General features: G+C 39.1%; 2 protein-coding genes across 8 annotated transcripts in view; one reads left to right on the top strand and one right to left on the bottom strand.

Annotated features, from left to right (window-relative positions):
* Window positions 1-7,432, bottom strand: part of TGS1 (trimethylguanosine synthase 1) — a 30,839-nt gene extending 23,407 nt beyond the window's left edge. Inside the window, exons 1-4 of one of the 2 annotated variants that reach the window (XM_006085282.3) lie at window positions 7,200-7,432; window positions 4,110-4,174; window positions 2,716-2,888; window positions 1,536-2,349 (exon numbers count right to left, since the gene is read on the bottom strand). In XM_006085282.3, coding sequence (XP_006085344.1) covers window positions 1,536-2,349; window positions 2,716-2,888; window positions 4,110-4,174; window positions 7,200-7,303 — 1,156 coding nt within the window. In that variant the 5' untranslated portion in view covers window positions 7,304-7,432. Of the gene's footprint in view, window positions 1-1,535; window positions 2,350-2,715; window positions 2,909-4,109; window positions 4,175-7,199 lie in introns of both variants that reach the window. The other variant, XM_023750974.1, reaches the window with a different exon arrangement.
* A 75-nt stretch (window positions 7,433-7,507) lies between these two features.
* Window positions 7,508-24,143, top strand: part of TMEM68 (transmembrane protein 68) — a 28,508-nt gene continuing 11,872 nt past the window's right edge. Inside the window, exons 1-5 of one of the 6 annotated variants that reach the window (XM_014452705.2) lie at window positions 7,508-7,645; window positions 13,656-13,700; window positions 14,568-14,667; window positions 20,628-20,792; window positions 23,319-23,512. In XM_014452705.2, the coding sequence (XP_014308191.1) occupies window positions 20,645-20,792; window positions 23,319-23,512 (342 nt within the window). In that variant the 5' untranslated portion in view covers window positions 7,508-7,645; window positions 13,656-13,700; window positions 14,568-14,667; window positions 20,628-20,644. Of the gene's footprint in view, window positions 7,682-9,340; window positions 9,514-13,655; window positions 13,701-14,276; window positions 14,668-20,627; window positions 20,793-23,318; window positions 23,513-24,143 lie in introns of those variants that run through there. The other 5 variants (XM_023750976.1, XM_014452700.2, XM_014452703.2 and 2 more) reach the window with 5 other exon arrangements.

Raw genomic sequence — 24,143 nt, 5'->3', positions numbered from 1 at the left:
CAATAGAAATGGTCAATTTATACACACAGTTTAGCAAACAGGCAAGAGAAGGCAGAATCTGTGAGGTTTGAAGAATATCAAAGATTAATATAAGATAATCACATAAGCCGAAACCGGTTTGGCTCAGTGGATAGAGCGTCGGCCTGGACTGAAGGGCCCCGGGTTCGGTTCCGGTCAGGGGCGTGTGCCTGGGTTGCGGGCACATCTCCAGTGGGAGATGTGCAGGAGGCAGCTGATCGGTGTTTCTCTCTCATCGATGTTTCTAACTCTCTATCGCTCTCCCTTCCTCTCTGTAAAAAATCAATAAAATATATTTAAAAAAAAAAGATAATCACATAAAAAGGATAACAACAGCAAAATCGAAAGGAATGAGAATATTGCACTAAAGTTAAGCTCCATTTCAAGAGTACAGAGAAAAGAAGTAAAAAAATAGATAGGGTTCTTTAGTAACTCTCAACTAGATGAAGATCAGTGACCTGGGATGAACAAAGCAGGTCATATAGGAGTAAGTATGAGAAGGAAATCCCTATGAACCATACTTTCTTAGTACCAAACATCAAGGATGCCAAGATAACCCAAAAGTTATAAGAATTTCCATTTTCCTGGTGCTATCAATTGGTAGTACCCTTCTCCCTAGCAAGAGCACTCTAATCCACCTTATTCTAACACACTCCTCTTACTGGCTTTCTTTAGTCCTTACAGTAGCACCAGGTTGCATGATGATGAATTTTTTTTTTTTTTTTAATAATCACTTGGGCAGGAGTCAACCAAGTTTCTTATCCTGAGTATTTTATGAAAGTCCTGAAATCAACCCTTCTAGGTATAAATGAACATCATGCCCCGTTTAAATTCTCTTCATAGCAAGACTTCATTGTCCCAGCTGAATTCCAGATATGACTCTCACTCAGATTGGCCTACTGTCAAACATGTGCTCTCCACCACTCTTTAACATGCCTCTTATAAACTCATTTGTTCTAGAGCAGTGGTTCTCAACCTTTCCAATGCTGCGACCCTTTAACACAGTTCCTCATGTTGTGGTGACCCCCAATTTCATTGTTACAAATTGAACATAATTAAAGCATAGTGATTAATCACAAAAACAATATGTAATTATATATGTGTTTTCCGCTGGTCTTAGGTGACCCCTGTGAAAGGGTTGTTCGACCCCCAAAGGGGTCGCAACCCATAGGTTGAGAACCGCTGTTCTAGAGAAACTTGGACATTCCAAGTTCACTCTAAATTAGAGTTCTAATTTAATTAGAAAGGGATTTCCAAGTTTTAATTCACTGGCCACCTAGGTATAAGAGAAAGGAATGGTACTTTTGAGTACTTTGTGAAAATATTCTTTTTTATTTATATAAAAGGGTAATAAACTTGTGATATAAAAATAAGATGGACTGAATAATTTCTGTACACTATAAAATGTAGTTTGCACTACTTAACTCTACCATAAAGGATTAGTATTCTTTTTCTTAATAGGTTCATTTAGTTAAATGTTACTTAGTAGGATACTAGTAAATCTTGGTCAGTCTTACCCTGAGCTGGTTGATTTGCGCTGTTTCCTGACAAGTTGCTTTCCTTGGCTCCTCCATTACATGACTCACTTTGGCCAGAAGGGCATTCTCTTCTGCTGTTAACTTCATTTAGCCACTGATGTCCGTCAGAACTTACAGATGACTCTAACTGGCTCTCTTCTGGTTTCCCTGAATTCAGACTTATATTACTAATTCCATCAAGTAGTTCATTATGATCTTTTTCACTTGAATTAGAGCTTTTACAACCTATTGACGAAGATGTTAAAGAAAGTAAGTCTGCTTTCATGCAATTTTCATCTTTCTCGTTGTCAACTTCTGTTTTAGGCCCACACATACTTGCACCACAGCTTTGTGAGTCATCAAAAGTCCAACCCTGAGCTTCCCAATACTTAAATTGTTCCAAATAATACCAATAAAGTTGACTATAATGTTGCTCCCATTCTTCCTTGGTATCAGGAACGTTCCAAGGTTCAGAACACAGTGTTTGATCTGAATGTTTTTCTTGCCAGCTTTGCCATAGTAGTTCTCCACCGTATTCATTCCAGTACTTTTCCCATTTTTCTGTAATTTCTAGCTTTGGAGATAATGTACTTTCAGTAGAAAGGCTTTCAGTTTCAGTGTCTTTTTTGGGTTTTAGTTTACGTGTTCTGGTGTTCTCACACTGTTCAACTGAAGATGGATCATCTGAGGCCAAAATGTCATCTTCTTCATATTCTTGTCTCCAAGATTCTTTTATCATCTCATCTAAGTACTTCTTTTGATGTTTTTTCTTTTTCTTTTTTATTTTAATTTTATTTCTAGTATTCATAGACACCTGCGTAAGATAAATAACTTGAATACAAAATCCACTTCATAAACTAAAAGAGAAAGTAGAACCCAAATCTATTTTGACATTAAGTTAAACAAAATAGCCTCAATCTTTGTGCTCCTCTGCCCCGCTCCCCACTACCTTCACCCTGGGCTTTTAGTTACACAAACAAGTGAATCTTACTACACAAGATCCCAAGAGAAGAAAATCACATGGGGGACACATCACAACTTAGTTTGGTTAATTTATAAATATGTACATTAAAAAAGAGACGGAGTGCTCTAATTAATAAATGCATTAGATTTGGGATTAAAAAAAATCCCACGTGATTTTACAGAGAAAACTAATAAATAAAAGTAAGTGAATACTTACCTCAAAATTCTTATGTGCAGACATCCCACCAAATTGAAGTGGCAGTCCCATACTTTTCATGAGTTCAGTCTCAGAATCAAGTTCACTTTCATCTAGGTCTATGCCTTTGTTATCACATGATTCTTTATTGCCATGGAAATTACAACTTTCCTCCTCTTCTGTAGCTTGGTCTCCTATAGATAGCATTTGTTAACTTTAGAAAAAATTTAGATGCAGGTTTGATCATCATTTTAATGAAGAAAACCTGAGACCCAGAGTTATTACATGCCTTGCCCAAAGGTGTATAATTGTTACAATTTTTAAGGGGGAAAAAAGGGAATTGATGGCAATATGGACTAGTAAAAAACGGCCAACTAAGAATAAAGGGACAATTTCTAGTCTGGCTCTGCCTACCACTATCCATCTAGCTGCCCATTCAACTTATACTTCTTGAGCATCTCCTTTGTGCCGGGCATTGTGCAAAGCACTGAGGCTATAAGAAGGAACACAGTAGAGTAACCATGAGGCAAATTTTTACATTTTGATATTCCTTCTCTGCAGTATTACTCCACTAGATCAGTGGGTTTAAAAGGATGATTTGTTAAGTTATTTTAGGAGCTGCTAATAAGAGAGGTTAGAGGTTATGTGTTCAGGCCCCACACGGGTACTTCAATCACAACTGGATTGTTTTGTTTCTGCATCTCCTCTGTAAATACGCTTCTACTTCATCTTCAGAGTGCTCCTAACTACCTTTGGTTAGGTGCTGCTCAATTTGAATGAACATACGCTCAAATAAAATCTGGAGAATTTTTGATATGCCTCAGTTTAGCTTTTAAAACAGTGATGGCGAACCTTTTGAGCTCGGCGTGTCAGCGTTTTGAAAAACCCTAACTTAACTCTGGTCCGTGTCACATATAGAAATTTTTTGATATTTGCAACCATAGTAAAACAAAGACTTATATTTTTGATATTTATTTTATATATTTAAATGCCATTTAACAAAGAAAAATCAACCAAAAAAATGATTTCGCGTGTCACCTCTGACACTTGTGTCATAGGTTCGTCATCACTGTTTTAAAACAATAAAATTCTGCATTAGAAACTAATGTTCTCTACTTTTCAAAGCCTCAAATTTCAAGTTGCTTTTATCTAATGGCGACAACTCAGGAAGGAATGCTACATGGGGCAAAAGAGGCTACCTCAACTCCATATAGGAGTTTGCTATAAGAACAGAAAATTTCTGCTTTGATAGGGATTCTAGAACCATGCTATAAAAAAAAATGACTATGATTACAGAATATTTTTGCCACATGATATGTTATGCTAAGAAATTAATACAGTATTTATAACGAATTATAATGAATATAGTGTTATGGTTAATTTTAGCAAAAAAGGATGATATAGTTTATTATTACCTGCACTGTTGCCGTTGCCTTTAACATAGTAGCCTTTTAATCCCAAATTGCACAATTTTCGATCTCTGTGAAGCAAATCAAAGTCAGTATTGAAAAAAATTAAATTATAAATTTAGAGAAGAAATAAATTCAAAGCAACATAGGTTAATTAATACAAAGGTTAAAGATAGAAAAATAATATGCTAATATATTTTCCTAATATGTAATACAGAAATAATAATGCCTATCTCATGGGGTTGTTATAAGGATTGGCAGTATCTGTAAAACATTTAGTATTGTGGCAAGCATTTATAACTACTAATTACTATTTTTGTTAATCCTCACCTGAAGATATTTTTTCCATTGATTTTTAGAGAGAGTGGAAGGGAGGGAGAGAGGGTGAGAAGAGGATGAGAAAAAAAGAGATAACCAGGTGAGAGAGACACATTGATTAGTTGCCTCCCGCAGGGCCAGGGACCGAACATGCAACCCAGGTATGTGCCCTTGACTGGGAATCAAATCCAAGGCCCTGTGGAGTGTGGGTCGATGCTCTAACCACTTAGCCCACCGGCCAGGGCATAACTAATTATTAAAATAAGTGGTATTCAGGATATTGGGGGAAGAACCCAATCCTCCTTATGATGCACAAACAATGAAATGCTCTCTAAATTTGCTGTAAAAGGGAAGCATAAATATGGAAAGATTTATCTGACACATATATAAAATCTACATGCAAACCACAGTCCATCTGCAAATAGGCCAAAATATTCATTGCCTAGTAGACAAGATATTCATGGTCCGAGCAAAGGTTGTTTTGCAGACTAACATAAAATGAAGTACTTGTTTAAATATTTTAGCAAACTGAAACATAAATCAAGATAAAACAATTTAGTCTCAATGACTACAGTAGTTGTGTAGGATATACTTGTTTTGGGGAAATACACAATGAAGTATTTAGTAGTGATAGTCACATCTGCAGCATGTTCTCAAATGGTCCAGAAAAACACTAATGATGGTGTGTGTGTGTGTTATGAAGAATTGGTGAATCTGGGTGGTGGAAATATGGAAGTTCTTTGAATTATTTTTGTAAGTTTAAAATTATTTCAAAATTCATCACTTAAAGAATAAATAATCAAAGCCTGCTTTTTTATAGCACAAGCAACTTTCTACCATGCCATCATTTCAGCAAGGGAGTTACCCTTGACCTATTCTTTCTCATCCTATTTCTTTCCTTTATTCCCTCACATCCATTCCAACTGCTTAATCTCAACAGTTTCTCTCCATTTCCACTGCCACCAATCTTTATCCAAGTCACCCAGAACTTGTAGCCTGAAAAATGATTATGCGGTTCCCCTCCTTTGAACCATCCCCCAGGTGCTGCTGATTACCCAGGGTGATCTTCAAAGCACTTATAACTTTAACTAACCAAAGGATTATGTAACAGTTGTCTTAATATTGATCTCCTTTGCCAGTAAGTAAAGTCAAAATGTGTTAAGGAAGGGCTGTGTCTTGTACCCCAGTGCCTACTAGTACCTAATACAAAGGAGCACAACAATCATTCATTGAATGAATATATGCACACATAACTACAAAAACAGAAATACTTTTCACATTAAATTTAACATAGTTTTCCATTTCTTTTTGAATTTGCAGATTACTTCACAAAAACACATGATGAATAGTAAGAATAACTTCAAACTAAAACTCTACTACATTAAACTCTATTAAAAGTCTCTCACATAAAATTCACTTCCACAAGTTGAATCTAGCAGTAAGCCTGTGAGATGATTATGGTAAATATACCTGTTTTAGATATGAACTCACACGCTCAGCCAGAAGCTGGGCTCATCTCATGGCTGGTGAGCACAGCGGCAGTGGTGGGAGCCTCTCCCACCTCTGCGCAGCGTTTAAGGGTGTCCGACTGACGGCTTAGGCCCATTCCTTGTGGAGGGTGAGCCTAAACCATCAGCTGGACATCCCCTGAGGGCTCCGGGAATGTGAGAGGGCACAAGCCGAGCTGAGGGATCTCCTGGGTGCACGAATTTTGTGCACCCGGCCTCTAGTCTAATATAAAGAAAACCATCTCCAGAATCCAATTCTTTAGGCATTTCCCCCTCCCCCCACTAGCTATCTTACAGGTACAGCAGTTTTTACCCAAAACAAATATTTTCCCAAAATAGAAGACAGCTCAAAAACGAATGTAATTGTAGTTAAACCTTTTACATCACAGTTTATGTTTATGTGAATTGGTGCTTTAATAAATCTTAAGGTTTTAAAAAAGATGTTATCCAAAATAAGTTACTTATCTTTATTATTATTATTTTTTTATTTTTTTAAAAATATATTTTATTGATTTTTTACAGAGAAGAAGGGAGAGGAATAGAGAGAAACATCGATGAGAGAGATCGACCAGCTGCCTCCTGCACACCCCCCAAGTGGGGATGTGCCTGCAACCAAGGTACATGCCCTTGACCGGAATCGAACCTGGGACCCTTGAGTCCGCAGGCCGACGCTCTATCCACTGAGCCAAACCGGTTCGGCGTTACTTATCTTTAAACCTTTACCTTGTGATGTCATATCCACTAACGGGATTTCATTTTACATTTCACTTTCCCCCAATTTTAAAATGTCCCCTCAGTTTATAAATATAAAATGACATATATCAACTACCACATTTTTTCATTACAGCCCACACAGATTTACTCATATACTTAATGGCAGAGACCACCACTCTAAAGTCTGAGGATTTTTCCCCCCCTTTTCTTTTTTTTTTCATGTTTTTATTGACTTCAGAGAGAGGAAAGGAGAGAGAGAGAAACATCAATGATGAGAATCATGATGGATGGGCTGCCTTCTGCACGCCCGCTACTGGCGATCGAGCCCACAACCGGGGCATGTGACCTGACCGAACGGAACCGAGACCACCTGGTTCATGGGTCATGTTCCACCGCCGAGCACACCAGGCAGGGCTCCCCTTTTTCTAAAACATCAGCTTGCCCAAGAGTCCAATACTCTCTCTGGCCGTGGTTCCAGGGACCCATTGCAACTGGTCTGCATCACCTCCATTTCTGGGCAATAATCGTGCAAAGGGAGAGCGAAGTTTGTACTTACTCTACAAATGCCCGGGAGCAGAGGCAAAGGATCTTATAATCCTCCTCCAGGTCTTCAATAAAGAGAAACATTTCGGCCACGTGGCTCCACTTCTCGCAGCACATTGTACCGCTCGGAGGAGGCAGCCCTGCGGTACACGGGGGGGCCCGGCGCCCGGGCCTCGGCAGGTCCTGCAGACCGGAAGGAGGCCTCCCGGCGCGCCGACGGGGCGAGGGGCTGGGACCGACCTGGGAGCTGCGGAGCAAGGTAGGAAGCCGCCGCCGGAAGTGGCTCGGGAGGCCGCCGGAAGGGGCGGGCCGAGGGGCGGGGTCACACTCAACGCTGCCGGGGTGGGAGCTACTTTTTAGCTTTTTCCTCGCAGGGTTGCTCGCCGGAGATCCGCCGCTCGCACTTCTTCGCAGCCTGCAGCCACTGAGCCACCGAAGAGCTGTCGCGACTGTTCGAGGGTGAGGTCGAGTCCCCTCCCCCGCCTTCCCTCCGAGGTGCGTCGATCCCCGCCTGGGTCTCCCCGGGCTCCTCCCGGCCCGGCGCCCGGGGGCCGTCCGTCTGTATCGCGGAGCTGCGAGGAGGCGAGGCCGCGCATCTGGCCTCTCCGGCGCCCCCCCGAGTCCGCGTCTGGGGCGCGCGGGCGGGTTTGCTTTCCGCCGGCCTGGCGCTCGGCTCCGGCACTGGAGTGGCCGGGAGGGGAGGCCCCGTGCGGGCACGACAACTCATGCACCCGCTCCGCAGCTCCCCCAGCTCCCCCAGCTCCCCCAGCTCCCCCAGCTCCCCCCAGCTCCCCCCAGCTCCCCCAGCTCCCCCAGCTCCCCCAGCTCCCCCCAGCTCCCCCAGCGCCCAAACCCCCCCAGCTCCGCGTGCTCCGCTTCGTAGCGATGGGGCGAGGCGTCTGCAGCCTACTGGAGGCCTCTGCGCTTGCCCCGCGACTGCTCCGATTCTGGGATCGGAATCGGCCCTACTGTGCGTCGGCGCTCGCGGTGATCAGAGTGGAGTGGCGAGGGCGCGGGGGTAGGGAGTGGTTGGGAGTGCTCGCCTTCGACAGTGTTCTTCGACAGTGTCAGGCTTGGCGTCCTGGCTGATGCCCCTTTTACGAGGTGTGTGACCCGGGAAGCGACATCACCTTTTTTTGGATCCTTATTGTGATCATCCGATGAGTAGTGCCTGCTTCCTTTTGGACTCGTGAGAACATACATGAAAGGACGAAATCAGACCTCACACGTGTGGTGTTAATAGTGTGAGTGGGTACATGCTTTGTACGCGCCGGGCACTTGTCTGGGTCCCCCTCGGGTTTGCAGCCTGTAAACCAAGTCTCCGCGCTCATGCTGCTGATGACCATGAAAAAAATGCACGTTCGCATAATCAGGATGTTAAAAAAACGGAGCACCGTCGCCACAGGTGCCCACAGCGGTCGGTGTGTGGCGTGGGGCATTGGTTGGCACGGCCCAGGCAGCTTCCCCGGGGAAGCATGTGGGGGCTTGGTCTGTGCTACTGATGCCCAGGTGGCACTGGTATTCCTTCAGCACAGCTCCGTGCAACCGGTGCGCTGCAGGCATTTTTAAAACATACAACACCTGACTGTTTAGTCAGGGGCATCATCCACTCCTCACTCTCTCACTGATGCATTGCCATATTGGCGTTAAAAACTGCTGTACTTTCTTTCATCTTGAAACAACAGACTTGATCCGTATTACTCTCTAGGATGTCCACTTGTTTCTCTGTCCCTTCCTGTAACAGTATTCTTCTGAAGAGTTGGACCGTATTTGCTGTCTTCCCAATTTATTCACTCCCATTTTTTCTTGAACTTATTCCAGGTAACTTTCATCCCCACTGTATCAAAAACATTTCTTATCGGGACTTCCCAGTGCCTCTTTGTTGTAAACTCCATTGATCCGTTATTCTTAGACTTCTCCGCATCATTGGGAACAGCCGAGTACTCCTTTCTTCTTGAAACACTGCCTTTGACATTCAAGATGCCACTCCTGGAAGGCGGATAGGATGCTGGTTCCTCCTTGTCTTGCCAAATTCTAAAGTGTTGAGTGCCTCATGGCTCAGTCATGGAAATTCTTTTTTATTTTATATTTACTCCCTAGAGGGATATTTAGTTTCATGGTTTTCAATACTGTCTATATGTTGCCAATTCCTAGATATAGTTCTGGAGTCCCTATCTCCCTGCTGCACTCTGCGTATATCCAGCTGCCTATGTAATGTCTTCACTCTTCGCTCGGATGTCCAGAAGAATCTTAACATGTTCAAAACTGAATTCCGGATCTTCATCCCACCCCCAAACCTGTTCTTTCTGCAATCCCATCTTTCACAAGTAAGCTGATGATGACAGCAATATTTATTTAGTGCTTATATATTGGAAGGCACTCTTCTCAGCTTTTTAATATACAGTCTTCATAACAGTCTTATTAAGTAGGTACTGTTATTAACCCCCATTTTACAAATGGAGAAACTGAGGCAGGGATATTAAGTAACTTGTCTATGTCACACAGGGGGTAGCAGAGCCTCCCAGGACACAAAGCCATGTTGCCCCAAAACTGTGTTGTCCTTCCAGGCCTCTGTTTCTCACTCATATTCTATATCCATTCATCAGCAAATCCTCTTGACTGTATCTTCAAAATATATCCAGAACTGGATTATCTTGTATGACCTTCACTCTGCCACACTGTCTAAGCCACTTTCATCACTCATCTCAGTTATTGCAATAACTTCCTATTTGCTCCCTGTATAGTATATTCTTAACTCAGCAGTCATTTAAAACCCATCAGGCAATCTCCCTCCTCTGATGTCTTCTTCATCTCCCTTAGATAAAGTTCTACAAGTTCTCTCTGCCCATTTCTGACTGCTCTCCCTATCATGCTTCTTTAGCCTACCTTGCTGCTCAGCAGACCACACCAAGTGTACATCCTTTCTACTTACCGTTCATTTCGTCAGGAATTCTCTTTCTAATACCCACATGGTTTGTTTCCTCACTTCCTGAGGTTTCTGCTTAAATGTGCTTTTATAGAGGCCTTCCCAGCCTACCCATGTAACATAGTGCCCCTCTGCCCTTCGTACCGTCGTCTTGCCTACTATAGATCTCCATATTCTTCTTGCCCTGCTGTATATTTTTCTCTCTGGCACAGGTGGGTTACATGCTCCTCTCACTATCAGGAAGTAGCCTGAGGGGTGAAAGGCTACGAAACGAACATCTGAAATATGGTTGAAAGAATTAAGGATTCTGACTAGAAAAGGGATTTCACAGCTCACGATAGCTGTCCTGAAACTTAAGAGGTTGTCTAATGGAAGAGGTTCTACAGTACAGAACTAGGTCCAGTAGGGAAAAGTTACAGTGAGGGACGTATAAGGAAGATCTTTTTAGTACTTCAATGGGTGGTTTTGAAGAAGGAATGGGACACCTTTTGAGTTTTCTGTTCTGGAGGGGTTTAAATTGGAATCAAGGACAACCCTTTGTGGAGGTTCTTGCACCCAGCCCTGGGGCACTGTTAAAGCACTGCTGTACCTCATGCAGGTTTCCCTGTAAACTCTCACTGGATGTCTGCCTATACACTGTCCTTCTTTCTTTTACTGTGTGCGTTAATATGTATAATAAATCAGAATGTGATTGAGGATAAGAGGTGTAGTTCGATTAACAATTTGGGTTGGGAGAGGCTTTAAAATTATATGATTTTGCAATCCTATTAAAAATCAGAAATGAGACTAGATTTTTAGGAGCAATTGTATTAATTGTATTTTAGAGCATCAACATGATTGATTTTTAGGCATTAGAAAAGCTTCTAACATATTTGAGAGGCTATCACAAATTTTAATTTATTAATAACTAGAGGCCCGGTGCACGAAATTTGTACACGGGTAGGTTCCCCAGGCCTGGCCGGTGATTAGGGCTGATCGGGGCCTTCCGGTTGCTGGCTGGGGTCTTCCTTTCCCTGGCTGCCAGCTGCTGGCCAGGGCCTTCCTTCATTCTGTGCCGCTCCCTGGTGGTCAGCACACGTCATAGCGGGTGGTCGAACTCCCGAGGGGACAATTTGCATATTAGCCTTTTATTATATAGGATATTTAAAAGTTATTTTTCTATTGAGGTATAATTCACCATAACATTCATCATTATAAAATGTATACACCTCAGTGGTTTTTAGTAAATTTACAAGGTTGTACAAACATCACTACTATCGGAACATTTTCATTATCTCCAGAAGACACCTCTGTTTCCATTAGCAGTCAGTTCTCATTGCTCCCTCCCCCAGCACCTGGCAACCAACCACTAATCTTTCTGTCTCTGTGGATTAGCCTGTTTTAGGTATCTATACAAAAGCCTAAGCGATTGTTATGACCGAACGACCACGACGACCGGTCCACCAGTTGCTATGATGCGCACTGACCACCAGGGGGCAGATGCTCAATGCAGGAGCTGCCCCCTGGTGGTCAGTACGCTCCCACAGCCAACCTCCCGCAGCCTCTCCCCCCGGCCGGCTGGCCTCCAACGGCCTCTGGTGCTAAACCATTCAGAGAGACTTGATTCTGGGTCGGGGTTTCGTATGTAGCAGAGCAGCTCCCTCACTGCCATCTATTGAAAGTCAGCCCTCGACACAAGGGTTTGTCTTGCTCCCATTCTCTCCCTTCCCCAGGGCCGGCCGCCCGCCATGGTGGTGGCGCAGCAGTGAGGGAAGGAGGAGGGGGAGAGGTGGGGAACGACGCAGTGGTGGGGCACCGAGGGAGGCGTCGGTATCTGGCATCTGTTCTTTCCATGCCCAGCCAGCGACTGTCCCCTCCTCTCCTGACCCTGCTGGGGCCTTCGGGTGGCGGTGGATGCGGTCCCTTTCCTAGGGAGGCCGAGGGCTGGCGGCCAACCTCCCGCGTCCCCCCCCCCCCCCCCCCCGCCCTGCCCCTCCGTGCACCAATTTGTGCACAAGGCCTCTAGTTTTATATAAATGGAATCATACAAAATGTGGCCCTTAGTGTGTGACTGTTTTTTACTCTTTATAATGTTATCAAGGTTCATGCATATTGTAGCATGAGCCAGTAATTCATTACTTTTTCATACCTGAATAGTATTCTCTTACTGGTATAGCACACTTTCTTTATCTGTTCATCAGTTGATGGACGACACTTGGTTTATTTCCACTTTTTAGCTGTTATGAATGATGCTGCTGTCAACATTCGTATACAGATTTTTATGTGAATATGTTTCCAGTCCTCTTGGATATATACCTAAGAGTAGAATTGCTAGGTCATTTGGTAACTCTGGGGTAATAGCTTTTTGAGGAGCTGTCAAACCGATTTCCACAGTGGTTGCAACATGTACATCCCTCCAGCAATGTGTGAAAGTTCTAATTTCTTCACATCATCACCAACACTTGTTCTTTTCCATTTTTTAAAAATTATAGCCATCCTAATGGGGAAAACTCTAATTTTTAAAAAAAATGTTTTTTTATGTTAACATTCTAAATGATCAAACACTGGTAGATTATATTGATTTAACTCTTTAGATTTATTAGAATCTGATGTAAATAAAGCCCACTGTATTTTTTTAAAATGTTTTACTTATTTTGAGAGAGAAACATTGATTTGTTGTTTCGCTTATTTATGCATTCGTTAGTTGTTACTTTTCTTTCTTTTTTTTGTTTGTTTTGTTTTGTTTTGTTAAAACTCACCTAAGGATATTTTTCCATTGATATTTAGAGAGAGTGGAAGGGAGGGAGAGAGAGAAAAACACCCATGTGAGAGAGACACATTGATTGGTTGCCTCCCGTACATGCCATGGGGCCGCGGATCATTGATCATGCAACTGAGGTACATGCCCTTGACTGGAATTGAACCTGTAACCCTTCAGTTTGCAGGCCTATGCTCTATCCACTGAGCAAAACCAGCTAGAGCTAGTTGTTTCCTGTATGTGCCCTGACCGGGTATCGAACCCACAACCTTGGTGCATTGGGATGATTCTCTAATCACCTGAGCTACCTGGCCAGGATGAGCCCAGTCTTAATGTGTGCTGTGTTTACTTCTGTTACCATGGTAGGTCCAGATTTTTCACAAATAGGAGAACATGATCATCAGGGCTAATATAAATGTATCATTGAACATCATGTTTGACCAGCTTATTATCTGGCAAATTTACTGAAAAAACAACAACAACACGATCAGTTACAAATCTAAACTTCATGCTCTTTTTTTCTGAAGAAGCAAAGTTTTTCATAGCTCTGAGTTCTGAATTAAAAAAAAACCACAAAAAAGTCTCAGGTGGGAAGTAAACAACATGTAGACAGTATATAGAGGTGTCCTCACTAAAGCATAATTGAGTGAGTATAATTTTTAATTGTGATACACTAGTGTGGGCTGTATTCATATTTGTCACATGTTTTTGCATGTTTCTTGCTATTGTATGGAAAATTTAACTCTAGTATTGATGATTATCTTTTTAAAAATCATATTTTTTCCCATTTATATGCTGTTTTCCAGAATACATACATAGAAGCTTGGGACAAGATATTTATCTGATTTCTGGTAAGTTAACTGACAGGTTTAGAGAGTAACATAAAATAATTGTATGGCTATATTTTCAGGCATTTAAGATTTAAGATAATTTTTAGAAGATAAAAATGATACTGATAAAATTTTACTATTACATAATGCCAAAGGAAAAGACAGCTTTTCTATAAACCTGCTTATAAAAGATAATATCCAAAAATGTATGTCATAATTTCCTAAAGACATGAGTTACTTTTATTGAATCAGATATTAATGTTATCTTTTGTGAAGAATAGAGTTATCTCAACATAACCTGGTGTAAGATACATTCAGTATGCTCTACTTAAGGTAAAAGTCAAATTATTAAGATCAATCTGAAGTTTTATTCATCAGCCTTATTTCCCTCTCTCAGTTATAACTTGTGAGTTATTTCAAAAGCTAAACCTGATACACTTTCTGAGTGGACAAATAAAATCTTATAATTTTCACATTTAAACCTGCAACAATCTACTCATTTTTGGTAGAAATGACTTTATATAGTATTTATATAGACTAAAATATTTAACTTTTTAGCTATGAAAAGAGTAACATTGGATTATTTTTCCATTCTAGTGGCAAAATTAAAGACTTGTCATGATAATGAAGAAAGAAACTGAATTTGTCATTTTCACCTAAAGAAAAATGATAGACAAAAATCAAACCTGTACAGGACAGGACTCTATGCCCTATATGAGTTGTCTGATTCACATATTTGAAGAATGGTTTGGCGTGGAACAATTGGAGGACTATTTGAATTTTGCAAACTATCTCGTATGGGTTTTTACACCACTAATACTTTTAATACTTCCTTACTTTACTATTTTTCTTCTCTACCTTACTATTGTTTTCTTACACATTTATAAGAGGAAGAATGTATTAAAAGAAGCCTATTCTCATAATTTATGGGATGGCGCAAGGAAGACAGTAGCAACACTGTGGGATGGACATGCAGCAGTTTGGCATGGTAAGCAAGATCGCATTGATTTCTATGTGTTGCTGTTTGTGTTTGTGGCATGGAAACGATATCATTCCATTTCACTGATGGAGAAGATACTGAAAAATGTAATGGGATATTTACTATTTTTTATCTATTTGCACGCATTGTGCATGTATACGTTTTAAAATGATTTTTCCCAAATACATTAGTGTCCATTAAAGAACTACACAGCAGTTAGACTATTACTATAAGCTAAAATAGAAAAATTGATATTTAAGACATCTAAAAGAGTAAGAGACTTTTTAAAACATTATAGAAAACTGTTTTGAAAATACTTTAATTATTTAGTATTTAGTTCCATTTAATTCCTATTGTTTAAAATAGGTTTGACTTTCCCAGTGTAGAGATATTTTAAAAATGAATACTAAATATAATTTGTATACCAAAAGTTAACCTTTTTAGGTATGATTCATTTCAGAGGTTATTATATCTTTCTCAATAAATGAGATAGCAGTGCGTTTATCTCCAGGATATTCATTTTTTTCTTTGTTATTTCAGAAAATGTAATGTGCATTTAATGGTTGGTGGTTCTTCATTTGGCTGTCGTGAAACTTGCCCTCTAGTGGCCTATTTTCAAGAACTTGGTGTTTTTCTCTATCAGTTTTTACCTTATTTGTTGGTCTCTTTTGTTTTGGACTATACAAAAATACAGAAGTTCAATAGGCTGGTAACAAAGATGTGCCCTGTATATCATCTTGTTGAGCATCAAAAGTGTTTTCACAGAAAGTCATAGAAGGAAGCACAGATTTTGAAATAGACATCTGAGGTGGTGATCATTCTAAGGAATATAAATGTCAGGTCACTGTTTTGTACACCTGAAGCTAATATATTATATGTCAATTATACTTTAATTAAAAAAATAGACACTTAAAATTATATGTAAGTATAAAGCTGCTCTTACCAAAGATCACCAGTGACATGCTTATTAGGTTAATGTGTTGTCAATTTAATACTATATACAATCTTACAAATTTTTTTTGAGCACGTAACTATGCCATATCCAGCGGTTCTCAACCTGTGGATCGTGACCCCTTTGGCAGTCGAACAACCCTTTCACAGGGGTCGCCAAAGACCATCCTGCATATCAGATATTTACATTATGATTCATAACAGTAGCAACATTACAGTTATGAAGTAGCAACGAAAATAATTTTATGGTTGGGTCACAACATGAGGAACTGTATTTAAAGGGCCAGAAGGTTGAGAACCACTGCCATATACTGTAAAATGCTTAACATGCATTAATTCTTTTATACCTTACCAGAGGCCTGGTACACGAAATTCATGCACTTGAGGGGTGCGGGGAGGGGAGTCCCTCAGCCCGGCCTGCAACCTCCTGGTAGTCAGTGCACGTCATAGTGACCAGTCCGTGGTTCGGTTGATTTGCATATTAGCCTTTTATTATGTAGGATAACATAATAGATAGGTTCTGTTACCTCCATTTTATAGTTTTGCCTTGAGGAAGCAGAGAGTTTGTTATTTGCCCAAGGCACCCTAGGAAGCTAGGAGGAAGAGCCAGAATGCAACCTTAGATATCAAGCTCTAAGATGTATGCTTTTACGATCTGTGCTCTGTGGTAAGTTTGTCCCAGATTGGGGACTCAGGGTCAGAAGTAGTGGTATTCAGCAGGTTTGCAAACAGGAACCATATGTCTTTGATGAATTAAATTTCTAATATTTACTCATTTATACTAATGCTCTTGTTAGTCAGTACAACTCTCACACTCTCTGATGGCTGTTTAACATGAGGCAAGGCAATACTTCAGCATTCCATGTGTGTGTGCTGCAGAGACTGCATCTAGGTAGACTGCTATTATTCATTCTCTTTAAAACAGTGATACAAAAATTCAGTGGTGTCATTTACAATACTCCCTCCCACATATATACATGCCCCCGCGCCCCCCCTTGTACTCCCTCCCCCCGTAGCTCAGGATAACATGCTTTGTAAGGAATAGTTGAAATTTATTTATATTTTAGGAGACATGATGGTTTAATTTGGATAACTTCAAGTGCTGAACTTATTTGTAGCAGAATATCTAATTTTGAGGTGTCTTATTTAATTATTGAGGTATTTTAAAACATGCACTTATGACTCAGAGGAGGTTAAAATGTATATACCTTTCAAGCCCACCCAGGGACCCCAAAAAATGTATATATATATATAGTTCTTACTGTTTTAATGTTTTATTATGATAACATTTTTATTAGATAAATGATACTTTAAAAAAATTTTATTGCTTTCAGAGAGGAAGGAAGAGGGAGAGAGACAGAGAAACATCAATGATGAGAGAGAATCATTGATTGGCTGCCTCCTGCACGCCCCCTACTGGGGATGAACCCGCAATCTGGGCATGTGCCCTTGACCAGAATCAAACCTGGGACTCCTCAGTCCACAGGCTGACACTCTGTCCACTGAGCCAAACCAGCTAGGGCGGTAAATGAAACTTTTAAAATGATTTTCTTTATCCTGTTCTTTAGTGTCACATATAAAAGGCGTTTGTATGCATATTTGGATTTTGTATTGGTGTCAAGTCAGTTTTAATCATGCTTTTTAAAGAATCTTCAAAGGAATTTTTTTTAAAAAATATATTTTATTGATTTTTTACAGAGAGGAAGGGAGAGAGATAGAGAGCTAGAAACATCGATGAGAGAGAAACATCGATCAGCCGCCTCCTGCACATCTCCCACTGGGGATGCGCCCGCAACCCAGGTACATGCCCCTGACTGGAATCGAACCCGGGACCCCTCAGTCCGCAGGCCGACGCTCTATCCACTGAGCCAAACCGGTCTCAGCTTCAAAGGAATTTTTAACTAATATAAATGTTCATTGTAAAAAATGTGTCAAAAAATAAAAATAAAATAATAGTCACCTAAAATTTACCATAATTTACCATAATGTGTATAATTTATTTTATTAATCTTCACCCAAGGATTCATTGATTCTAGAGAAAAAGAGGGAGGGAAGGTGCAGGGAGAGAGAGAGAGAGAGAGAGAGAGAGAGAGAGAGAGAATATGAATGTGTGACAATTGGTTGCCTCCTGATGAACCCTGACTAGGTATCAAATAGTTATGTGCCCAACCAGGAATCGAACCTGAAACTTTTTGGTGGGTGGGACAATGCTCAGCCAACTGAGCCACCTGGCTGAGCAGCGTGTAGGGGTTTTTTAGGACAAATTTAGAAGGGATCTATCTCAGGAGGAGATTATTCTTATCTGAATTCATGCTGCTGATGTCTAAGCCAGTAGCAGGTTAACACCTTTACCTAATAAATACTGCTATGGAGATGAGACTACTTGAGCTCCAGTATAGCCGTCAGATCCTCTCTCTGTGGGCTAAGCTACATGGAAAGCCAAAAACTCAGGAGCGTGCTTAGTGAGCATTGGGTCACTGCAGGGGAGGTAATAAATTTGTATTTAACGGCATCAAATAAGAGCCATATTCATCCCAGAATAGTATGTTCTTATTAATGGAGCCCAGACTACTCAAAATCTGCATATTGAGGCTCCTCCTCCCTGGACAGTGGTTGGATGGACATTGACCATAATTGCCTTTGTGATTGCTTTCTCTGAGCTCTTGCTCATCAGATCCCCTCAGGATTGGTGTAGTATAGGCAGGAGACGATGGGCCACACTTTGAAACTAACATTGGGAAGAAAATGGTACATTTAAGAGAGTTTTTGCATTGAAGTTGGTGACCAGGTGAATAGAGTCAGAGAGGAGGAGTTAAAGTACTCTAAGATTTCTACTTCTGCTACACAGGAAAACATTGGACCAGAAGTGCTCTGTTTAGATGAACAGAAGCACAAAGGTGGGAAAGCATACTAGTAGTCAGGGAGCCATCATCGGTCCATATGATGCATGAAAGAATCTGAATAATATCACTAGATGGGCAATTATCACTTGTTGGACTAAAGTGATAATCCACTGATGCTTTCCGAGGCAGGAGTGATATGATCCATTTGTGCTTTAGGAGTGACACAGTTAAACAACATTTGGGCTTTATGTTTATTGGCACTATGGTAAACTATAGTTTCTGTCAAGAATTGAATTAATTAGCTAAACTTTTCTGCTTTCAACCAGATGATTTGGTATATGTAAGTAGTTCAATTATTTCTTAATTATTTTTTAAAAATATTCTGAAAGCAAGAAAGAACCTCAAAAATATTTTGTATAGAATCCCTCAAAGAAGTATTCTTTATTTCTCAGAAAATGTATCTGATGAGACAGTTGATGCTTTTGGTAACTTCAGATAACTTTAGTGATTGTTCTGTCAAGCTTAAAGTAAATTGAATTAACTTGAATTAGTATTAGGTAATTGGAAAGAAATGTTAAAAAACAAAAACATGAAATCTTGAAATATCACTAAATTTAATTTTTACAAGCTTTCATTCTCTTGACCTGAAACTAATATATTAAATGTCAACTATAATTAAATTTTTTTTAAAATTCTTAATCATTATCTTGCATCCACTTGAATTACTATCAAGTAGTTCATGCTTTCAGTACTAGAATCACAGTCACCACTCTTAATTTAATCTGTTTGGTGAAGACCTCAGAAACTACCATAAAAATGAATTTCCTGCACTAAAATTTATACTGAAATCTTTATTTGAATGCTTGTTTCTTAGCAAAGCAAGTGGATAAAACCTTAAGGGAAAGAAACAGACTAAAAGTTTCAGATTTCCATATTCTGGATTCTTCTTTTGTCTCTGACATGTGAGCAGCAATCCTTGGGAGAGCTGTTCTGTGTGGGGCAGTGTATGGCTGTAGGAACTTCCTTCCCTTTTCTGCTATAGTCAAGGAAATTTCCTTTTTACCTTTCCTTTTTCTTTGAGCTTAATAATGCTCTTGGCCTCTGGATGCTTGCTTTTTCCCTCCCTCCCTCCCTACCTCCCTCCCTCCCTTCCTTCTTTCCAGAAAGTCTTCCAAAGCAATTTTATTTAATTGGATGCAGTATCAACCAAAATGGTGTTCCTTTATTACATGAAAAATAATAACAAAAACATCTTAGAACTGCCTTTGCTGCATCTTATTAAGTTTTAGTACGTTGCATTTCTCTTTTTTTTAATCCTCTCCTGAGGACATGTTTTCATTGATTTTTTTTTTTTCTTTAGAGAGAGAGAGAGAGAATAAGGGAGAGGGAGAGAGAGAAACATAGCTGTGAGAATGAAACATTGATCAGTTGCCTTCCATACATGCCCCTATCATGGATCAAACCCACAACCTGACCAGTATGTACCCTGACTGGAAATTGAACCCGCCTCCTTTTAGTTTACTGGATGATGCTCCAACCAACGGAGCCACATGGGCCAAGACAAATATGTTGCATTTTCATTTTCAATTGTCTCAGGATACTGTTTTTTATTTCTCGTTTGATGCCTTCATTGACCCATTTGTTCAGTAGGCATTTTTCTTTTTGCTGGGACCTGCTGAGCCTGTGACCTGACTGGTGAGATGGGAAGAAAAAGCAGATCTTATAACTAGAGCCATGATCACATTTCACGTGCTCCTTGGAGTATCAGTTCCCAACTCCTATGATAAAATACTCAAGAGTATTTTCCTCTGAAACATAGGTGGAGCTTACCTTAATATTCCTCACAATCCACCAACAGTACACAGGATTGCTATAAAAAAATGTATTGGTGTTTGGTAACAGTGTGAAGGGCAGTAGGCAGATTAACTTAGCTGGTGGAGGAGAACAGATTAAATTAGAAGAGTCTCATTCCTCTCCTCACGTCCACTACCCTTTACAACCTGTCATTTGCTTCCCTTGCTGAAACCCTTGTTCTCTAATTTTACTTGTATTATTGGAGAGATGGTTTCTTGACATCAAGTTCAAATTTCTGATCACTGTTTTGCTTTGTTTTTCCCCTAATGTATACTTAATAATAAGCATATTTTAAGTATTTGCATTTTGTCTTTCTAACAGGTTATGAAGTTCATGGAATGGAAAAAATACCAGAAGGACCAGCGCTTATAATTTTTTATCATGGAGCTATTCCCATAGATTTTTATTACTTCATGGCTAAAATTTTTATCCAAAAAGGCAGAACTTGCCGAGTAGTAGCTGATCACTTTGTCTTTAAAATTCCAGGTAAACTTTCACTGTACATAATGTTAATTAACACAGTCAAATTATGGGATAGTCTGTATCTTTGAGCTTTCTGGTATCATTTGGAAAAACTTTTTGCCTTTTTAGTTTACACATTTGGAACTCCAATTTGGGAGCATCTAGTTATCCTGATTATAGCTAAAAGCTTATTTGGTCTCTTTCTTTATTATCAGGTAGTTAGACCTTATTTTTCAAAGTTAAATCCTGAACTTTTACTTTTAAAAATTAAATTATAACTTTTGCCAGGTAATGTATATTTTGGTACAGAGAGTCTATTATGTTTTTTTTGTCATATTTCTTGACTTAATACTTGGTAGACTTATAACTTAAGATTGAGGACCACATTCTTTTTAATCTGTTCATAAAGGCTTTGTACCCTTTAAAAAAGATTAATTAACCAAATGTTTTCAAGCACAATAGAATTCTCTTTTAAAAATCTCTGTAAACTCATTGAGATTTAATCTTATTTTCGTCTGTTATTAAATTACCAGAAACAAGCCAGAAAGTTTGTAGTTTGTGCTCTGGAATAAAAAAAAAAAAAAAAAAAAAAAAGCGACCTATCAACCAGACAAACACCAAACAGTGAATTAAATAACAGTCTACTCAGTGCCTTTCATAGACATGGTTAATGTTTTGGGTATCCTTAGGTCACTAAAAAGACATTTGTATTTTTAAAAATATATTTTTGTTGATTTCAGAGAGGGAGGGAGAGGGAGAGAGAGATAGAAACGTCAGTGAATGAGAGAGAATCATTGATTGGCTGCCTCCTGCATGCCTCCTAGGGGATTGAGCCCGCAACCCCGGGCATGTGCCTTTGACCGGAATTGAACCTGGGACCCTTCAGTCTGCAGGTCGATGCTTTATCCACTGAGCCAAACAAGCTAGGGCAGTCATTTGTATTTTGTGTATAAACTAAATAGACTATCAAAGGTTTTTCTTTAGAAAGTAATATGATCACTTTATAGTAAAATTTGAAAATTAGAGGAAAAAACATCATTATACTAGTAATCTTGTTACTCTAATATAACCAGTTAGCCTTTTAATTTATTTTGTTTCATTTTTTTTTTAAATATATTTTATTGATTTTTTTACAGAGAGGAAGGGAGAGAGATAGAGAGTTAGAAACATCAATGAGAGAGAAACATCTATCAGCTGCCTCCTGCACATCTCCTACTGGGGATATGCCCGCAACCCAGGTACATGCCCTTGACCGGAATCGAACCTGGGACCTTTCAGTCCACAGGCCGACGCTCTATCCACTGAGCCAAACTGGTTTCGGCTTGTTTCATTTTTAATTCACATATTCACGTATTATGCTTAAGTAAAGAATAGTTTCAATGGATGACTAAAATATTTAATTACTTAGTTTTCTCTTATGAAACATTAGGGTACTTCCATTTTTTTCTTCTTATACATAATAGAAAGTGAATATTTTTATTTAGCCTTTGGCTTTTAAAGTACTTTCCCCCTTTGTGATCTTATCATTCAGGAAACCTCCCTTGTTCATTCATTTACTATGATACTGCTCTAATTAAATCAGTGGGCTTTTAATGTAATGTAACATGAAAATTATTTCAATTTTAATAATATTTATAATCTTGTTTTAGATCCTTAAACCTATGAGAAGGTTGATTAGTCTGCATAGTTTTTACTACTCATTTCATTTTCCAGTTTTAAGGAATAATGTATACTATCATCAGTACTCTAAAGTTTCAGTTTAGGATTTGCTTAAAATATTTAATTACTTGACAGGATTATATTTTCTTCTAAAATAGTTGTAATTTTTTAAATTATATACTATTAGGACCTGCAATTAGCTGTTCCTAAGTCAAACACTCACTTTAGTAAAATCTCTTAATGATTTTGCTATTATTATTGACATAAAATTTTCTTGGAATTAGCATCATCTTACTTTTAATTTCAGTAGATTTTATTATGGCTTGCCAATTTTGGTAGGGCTAAGCATAGTCAGATTCACATGCTCTTGAGTGAGTCTTTCTTATAGGTTTAATGGAAGGTTAGATTTGTGACTGCTGATATAATAAATGCTGTAGACAGTGTTTAGCTATGAGATGCTAGTGGAAGGAACTTTGGGTTAGATATACCTGGATATACCTGGACCAGAATCCCTGCCCTGCCACTTGCTTGGTGTGTGACGTTGAGCAATCCACTTACACTCTGAGCCAACTTTAAAATAAGGATAAGAATCCCTGTTTTCCAAGGTTTTTGTGAGTTTTAATTAAAAATTTGAATATGTAAAGTAGCCAGAGTAGAAGGTGATCACTAAGAGGTCATCAATAGTAGGTGATGTATAAGATGAAGCTATTATTTTATCAGCAATAGTAACCTTATGTTAACCTTGAGAGTTCTTGTTGATTTTTAAAAAGTTAAAAAGAATTTACTGATTTAAGTATAGATAGCACATTTTATAGGTTGTGAAGATATTTGCTCTTGAAGAATTGGACAAGAAATACTTAAGATACATATTCATGCTAATGTTTCTTACAGGGTTTAGTTTATTACTTGATGTATTTTGTGCTCTACATGGACCAAGAGAAAAATGTGTTGAAATTCTGAGGAGTGGTCACTTGTTAGCTATTTCACCAGGTGGAGTTCGAGAAGCCCTAATTAGTGATGAAACCTACAACATCATATGGGGTAATCGTAAAGGCTTCGCTCAGGTTGCAATTGATGCAGAAGTGGTGAGTTGTATAAAGCTAATTATTAAAGCAAAGCTAGGTTGTATTTATAATAGATGCTTAAATAGTGAGCCAAAGTATATAAGAATTTAGATACTGTCATTGCAGTACTTTAAGTTCGTGTATATAACTCTTAAAGTGTAACAGTAGAGAAATGTTCCTGTGGATGGGAAATTATCTGAAAAATTCAATCTGGAAATTTGGCAAATATTCAGCAAAATTTTATTTTACATTTCAAAATCCAGCATCTTTTAATCAGATTGTAAAATTCTTTTATTTCTTTAGTTATACTTATTTTCATAAGTAATAATCAGTCCACTTCTATGTATTTTAATCCTTTTGTACGATTGAGTTGGCACATGTCAGTGATGGTTGTTGGTTGGTTTTATTGCAATTCTTTTATCTGTGATCAATTTTTATTACAAAAGGACACAAATAATAAATGACTAATCATTTTTTATCAAGAAATGTGATCAGCTATCTAGTAGTATGAATAAAAATGACAAATAGGTGTTGGTGATATTTAGATCTTTTTAAAAGACTTTACAAATGAATTTGTCAAAGTTAGATGTTCTGGGATTCGCTGTAATTATTCTACTTAATAGACTGAAGAATGTGAATACCATTTTATTTT

This window comes from Myotis lucifugus, unplaced genomic scaffold, assembly GCF_000147115.1.
Source record: "Myotis lucifugus unplaced genomic scaffold, Myoluc2.0 scaffold_17, whole genome shotgun sequence".
NCBI lineage: Eukaryota > Metazoa > Chordata > Mammalia > Chiroptera > Vespertilionidae > Myotis > Myotis lucifugus.
Note: the sequence above shows the minus strand (reverse complement) of the source record. Positions and strands in the feature narration are given on the sequence as shown.